Source organism: Tarenaya hassleriana, unplaced genomic scaffold (genome assembly GCF_000463585.1).
Source record: "Tarenaya hassleriana unplaced genomic scaffold, ASM46358v1 Cleome4, whole genome shotgun sequence".
Classification (NCBI taxonomy): domain Eukaryota; kingdom Viridiplantae; phylum Streptophyta; class Magnoliopsida; order Brassicales; family Cleomaceae; genus Tarenaya; species Tarenaya hassleriana.
This window is the reverse complement of record NW_010966881.1, coordinates 6,576,056-6,582,260: the sequence shown is the minus strand read 5'-3', so window position 1 is coordinate 6,582,260 and position 6,205 is coordinate 6,576,056. Positions and strand designations below refer to the sequence as shown.

Below are 6,205 nucleotides of genomic sequence, written 5' to 3'. Positions count from 1 at the left end.
CTGGATTCCAAACCAAGAAATCTTATTGTCTTCAGGTATTGCCGTGAAAGTGCCCATGGAGGGCAGCAACTGTATATGTCGCCACTAGCATACGTGTCAGACGATATATTATACGAAAGAACAAGGGCCACAATCAAGATTCAAAATAAAAATCCCAAGAAACAAGAACGAAGATTTCACAAAACCCAGATTTCTTTCGTGAAAAAACAGAAAACCCAAGTTCCAAACCGGGGTTGATCGTACAAGAAAACTGAAAATTTCAAAGCCAGAGCAAGCAAAGTTAAGAGAGATAAACCTCGGCTAAAGTGACGAAGGGGTGTCGAGTCTTGAGGAGCCAGTTCTTGGGGAGAATGGCCTTCAACTGGATCCTCCAAATCCCCCATATCGTCCGAGGAAGATCAAGTTGTTCACTTTCCTTCCCAAAACCCTGAACAAAGAAGAACCCTAGAAGGAAGAGACAGAGAACTCAGAGGAAGGAAATGTCTCGCTTCAGGAGAGAAGAAACATGGGCAATCTGAAGAATGGCTTTATGGTAGGGGGGGAAAAGAAAACAAGACGGAGGAGGAGATGGCGAAAACTCTGAGTTCGCATCAAATGACATTTGGTGTTCCTTTTAATTTAAATAAACAACGCTCCCTTGATATTTGAAAATTGAATATCAAACCGGAAAACTTTTTTTTTTTAACTCGGCATGTAATTAACTCAACGTCTCTCCATTTTCCGTCAACGCCCCTTAGTCAACCTTTTTTTGTTCAGGGTGCACAAAAAAATACTACAATTTTTTTTTTGTCTTCTCACTCATCTCAATAGAAACCCTTTTTACGTAGTTACCGTGATAAGTCAAGACAGTAAGCCATTGTTGTGATGAACAAAAAAAAAGCAATGGAAAAATGGCATGGTGAAGGGGTTTTTTTTTTACTATCTATCAAAGATCAAAATGATGAAGAGAGCAGGTTACAAGTTACAGAGCAGAGGCCCCATCGCGGCAAAGACTTTACCGAAACGGAGAACTGACTCAGAGAGTGATCTGCCAACGCCGAAATCATAAGCGTCTGGGCTTAGGCATGCAGCGGAATTCGGCTAACAGAGCTATATGATCAGATGACCATTCTGGGGAAGGAAGAGCTGTGTCCTTTCTCAAGCCCTCCTCATCCAACAGCTCCAACAATCCATCCACTGTCAAAGTGTCCGCTGAAAAAAACCCGAAAGCCAAACACACATGCTCTTGTTTTATTAAGATTTGCTACAAGTGAAGCTGCTGCTGATTGAAGAAGAGGGCTAGAAGCTAACCTGTGTAGAATATGTAATCATGGGTCCCGATAAAATCCCTCGTACAGTTTGTAAACAAAGGCTCATTTGTTGTCGGGTCCATTCTCCTCCTATGTTTCTCCGTTCCAAGACCCATCCCCGTTCTTGCAAAGGACGAGTAAGCGCTCACCTGAAACATTCACTGTGTCAGTCAGACCATGATGTCTTGATTCCTCTTCATCTCACGAGTCACATCACTGTGTTTAGTCAAAAAAAGATCCAGGAGAGGAAAGGGCAAGAATGTAGCAAATTGGGTTAGATTTTTGGATAAAATGTATTCTACTCTGTTGAAAAGAAACATTACCAGTGGCAGTTGATGAGTCAACTTGGTATGACACAAGATTCCAAGAGGATCTACCATCAAATCCTGGTGCAAAGGGTCGATCTTCCCCATTGCAAGAAGCGAATGAGGAGCACTAGAAAAAAAACATAGGAAGCGGTATCAGATTCAAACCCGAAAAAATCCAAATAACCCTAGCTTAATTAAGATTGGCTAATATCGGGTAAAATAACTCGGTGAATCAACCAGACCTCCCAGGAAGCGTATTGAAATCTCCACACACAATCATTGGGATGTCGGCGCTAGCAGCTATTTTCTCCAGCCCCTTTAGTAATGTGTGAACCTAATTCAAATGAAAAACAAACACGAAGTGAATATTTTGATTCAACTGCATGGAATGTGTCCTTCCAAGAATGGTGGAAACACAAACCTGCCAGAGCTTTACGTCCTTTAGCTCTTGAGCAATATTTACATGTGTGTTTGCCTAGCTCCAACAAATTAGAACACAATTACAAGAATGCATTAAAAGCATATTTCGCTAAAAGAATACAAAGCGAACACGATCCTAAATGTAACTCACCAAGCATATAAGCTGGCGCTTCCCTGAGGCATCGACAGGTTGATTACCAAATTTTGCTTCCAAAACAACTATTAAAGCGATGTTATCCTGGAAAATAAGAATGCCCAGAATGGGTTATGTGACTAATTATTCTCTAAAGATCAGCAGTTATTCAAAATACATGAAGCAAAGCGTGTGAATATACCTTAAATAGTCGGTTTAAAGCAGTTTTTTTCTGGCTACTAGGGATTAGAGCCTCAGTCAAAGACTGGGCAGCCTTATTGAATTCAACCTGGATTAACAAACAAATGATCAACAGACGAAACAGAGAGAGCTGTGAAGAGTTGAAACTGATACATACATCGTATTTTTTGACATGAGAAAATCTATCCCTCCGGAAAAATGTAGCACAGCCATCAATTGTGCTTGTATTACCACTTGAAACCTAAGATTATCACAAGAATTAATAAGACATGGTCAATATATTTGGAAATTATAACCACAGGAGGAGGGCGGGGTGGGGAGAATCAAACCGACCTCATTAGTTTTCCTCTTGTACAGAGCTTGATACCCATGCTTATCAAGTTCAGGAGCGAAAAAGTCATCGAAATGATCATTTTGTACCTGCCACAGAAAAGGAAGACAGAAAAACAACTCCATCATACTGAATTCTTGCTTGCGTTGCTTAAATGAATATTCTTCAGATTCATCCATGGCTGGAAGTGAACATTATATCCTTTCCAGAAGATTTTGTTTTTTCTACTTTCATACAGAACAACATACCTCTTGCAGGCAAACTACATCTGCACGGTACCCAACAATTTCCCTTAATAAATTCTGTCTTCGGTATGGCCAAGAAAGAGCCCATGGAGGACAGTAACTGTATAAGTCGCCACCGGCAGACGAATCAGACAAGATATTATACGAGAGAACAGTGAATGATCCTGCAGACATAAGGCGGCCGTCTTGATCTAGGTGATCTATTCCACCAACTGGGATCAGCCTACGGGGACTTGGAGAAGGAGCTGGAATAACACGTGAAGTCAATATGGTACTAGGTTGTCCCACGGCCTGTTTAGTCTCTGCACTGACGACAACACACTCGAACTTCAAAACGTAGCCTATATCGTCAGCCGTAGGTGTGTATGTTTTAGAGCGTCCGACCTCAACCAGTGCCTCTCCTCCACTGCTTTTTGACGTAATTGTTGCGGGATAAAATGGGACTGAACCATTGGAAAAGTTAGACCCGGATAAACTACCAGAGCTCAGTACCCCAGAACCTGTGCTGTTAAATCGAACTAACTCATCTTCGTCATTTTCGTTTTCTGCAGCAGCTTTGGCAGCTCGTTCATGCAAAATGCGATGATGTTGCCATGCATCTGAAAAGCATTTCGTCGAACAATGGTAACTTTTCACAATAAGAGTCTTATGCTTTGAACAGGATACACACTGCAGGGTAGCTTGTTCTGACGGATGCACACTACAAATTGTAACTTTCTTATCGTTCTGAACACGATACCTACAAGAAATCCAGAGGGCGAATCAAAGATTAAATCAGAAAGACAAATGTCAGTCCACAACCTTGAAGCAAAGTCCTGAACCCACCATTTCCATAGCCTACAACTGATTATCCCTCAATGACAAAACACATCAAGCTAAGCATCACACCTACATCAACAATAGCTCTCTCCCGCGGACAAAGTAAACCAACAAATCTCGATCTTTAGCTCAAACCCAAAATAGCCAAAGGATCCAAGACACTAAAGCAGTTCAAAATGGAGGCAATTCGACAGATATCGGCATAAAAAAACAGAGATCAGAGAAAGGCATATACAGTACTTACCATCTGTACCTCAGGAAGTGACATTCGAGCGGAGCCGACTCCGGGACATCATCGGTGGTGGCGGTCTTGTCCGGTCGACGGAGAAGCACGTACGGAGTTAACTCGCAGCCGACAATGGGAATTTCCGACGGTAGATGCACCCGAACCACGCTAAGCATCGCTTTCCGCTCAGACCCTGTAATCGTCACACAACTGTAACACTATCGAATCACAAAACCAAAAACTTCTCGCCGTATTTTGTCGAAGGAAGCCAAATGAAATGGAGCAGACACCAGGAGGATCCACCATTTACTTGACCCGGTAACCCGCCAGAGTTCGACGCGCACCAAAAATCTCCCCCAAAAAACCCTAGATGTCGCACAGGAAAATATTTATTAAAAAAAAAAGTCGAGTCGGATTTCCAACAGCAACTGAAACACATACAAGGACTCAAAGAGCACTGAAATCGTAATCCGAGACCGGTGAAGAAGGAAGATCGATTGATCTTCGAGAAAGAAAATCGACGATTTCACGGAGAGAGAGATTTGATTTTGATTTCTCTCAAATCTTAGATCAATGACAATGAATCAATGATATATAGTTTTCTACAAAAGCAAATATATATATATATATATACTTTCAAATCATTTTTTGAAAATTAGTCGGAATTTCCTCTGTTTTAATTGGTTGGATTACGAACAAATTATGATATTTTCGATTTTTGTGCGACTTTTATGACGATTTTACCCTTTCCATTTAATAAGTTGAATATTTTCATTATATATAGAAAAAAAATATACATGATATACCAAAGTTTAATTGGTAATTTGCATGTCACAAGATTCATGCTTCATTTATGGCCTGCTTTGTGTTCCCAATCATAAATCAAGTTAACTGCTCTAGCAGTTGGTCCACGGGCGGAATATAGACAAAATACGCCATCCTATTTTATTTTTCTACCTTCAATTAAATTTTATTTATTTATTTTAAATTATATAGATAACATAATGAATTTATCTATTCCACGATGTAATAAGATATAAACTTTAATATTGCATAATCGTATCGCATCTAACTAGCTAGGCACGATCATAAGGCAATAAAAGTTAATTATATATGTTTACAAATACTTTTGTATTAATTAAAAAAAAATCTAGAGATAGAGTCGATCACAAAATTAGGCATCATCATAAATATCTCTGAGCCATAATTATATTTCTATTAAATAGGAAGCGTCGATCCTAAAACATTTCTTAGCCCATAATTCCATTACAATATATATATATATATATATATAAGCATAATATAATTTTTATTTTTATTAAGCTACATCGGAGGCTGCTTACAGAAGTAAGTACAGTAACAGAGAGTGTTGTTGTCCCGACAAACTCCGACTCCGCTGGGCTTCTTCGAACATTCACGTTGGCATCTCCCCGGTTCGCATCTCAGGTCCCACCCGTATCCAATCGCCTTGTGACACGTCTGCTCTGGTATCCTCGCCGCCTCCGTTTCCGACATCTGACCGCCGTCTGTTCCGTACAAAGTCAGTGATTCGATTCAGAAACATCGACCGGTTTCCCGGCGTTTGTATACCTATATACGTACGCATGATTCATGCGTGACCAAGATTTTACAATCATCCACACATATATACATATATATATATATATATGTGTGTGTGTATATATGTATATGTACTCATCCACAAGAGCAGCTGCACCGGAAGTATATACGGTGTACCAAAGCATCGCGTGTATTTGATGATGTCGATCTTCAATACATCATCGCGGATACTACCAAATCTTATCATGGCAATAAATGAAATCGACCCATCATATGTATGTGAGTAAATTGTACGTACAAGGACATGGAAGCGTATATCGCATGTTCATGTGCATATATGTATATATGTATATGCGTATAGATGTATATACATCATCATAACACACGCATTCATGTATGAGAGATACCAAAAAAAATCAGAAAGAGATACATAAAAGAAAAATTACGCGAGAAAACGAGGAGGAGGAGGAGGAGCATGAGGCAGAGCTTCATCTTTTATATATATATATATGTGTGTGTGTGTGTGTGTATATATATGTAAATATTGAATTTGTGAGAAGGATCGAATGAGGAAGGAGCAAGTTTTTGGTTCTTTTAATTGAGAAGTTCCTTCTCCGAGATTCTTATGGTCAATAAAGAAAGGGAAAGACAAAAAGAGAGACAGAGAGTGAGA

At 39.8% G+C, this 6,205-nt stretch overlaps 1 protein-coding gene across 3 annotated transcripts; it reads right to left on the bottom strand.

Annotated features, from left to right (window-relative positions):
* Window positions 1–355: 355 nt before the first annotated feature.
* Window positions 356–4,565, bottom strand: LOC104824490 (carbon catabolite repressor protein 4 homolog 2-like). Of its 3 annotated transcripts, XM_010556598.1 has the most exons (13): window positions 4,414–4,565; window positions 3,991–4,338; window positions 2,931–3,666; window positions 2,685–2,771; window positions 2,509–2,592; window positions 2,353–2,439; window positions 2,169–2,255; window positions 2,019–2,072; window positions 1,840–1,931; window positions 1,613–1,724; window positions 1,291–1,438; window positions 999–1,191; window positions 356–444 (listed from the first exon to the last, which is right to left on the bottom strand). In XM_010556598.1, exons 2-12 carry the CDS (start codon window positions 4,146–4,148, stop codon window positions 1,043–1,045), a joined length of 1,794 nt encoding a protein of 597 aa, XP_010554900.1. In that variant the 5' UTR covers window positions 4,149–4,338; window positions 4,414–4,565; the 3' UTR covers window positions 356–444; window positions 999–1,042. The 3 variants fall into 3 exon arrangements, with proteins under 3 accessions (XP_010554900.1, XP_010554898.1, XP_010554901.1); XM_010556596.1 differs by having other exon boundaries at window positions 3,991–4,565; XM_010556599.1 differs by lacking the exon at window positions 356–444 and having other exon boundaries at window positions 771–1,191; window positions 3,991–4,565.
* Between the last annotated feature and the right edge of the window lie 1,640 nt (window positions 4,566–6,205).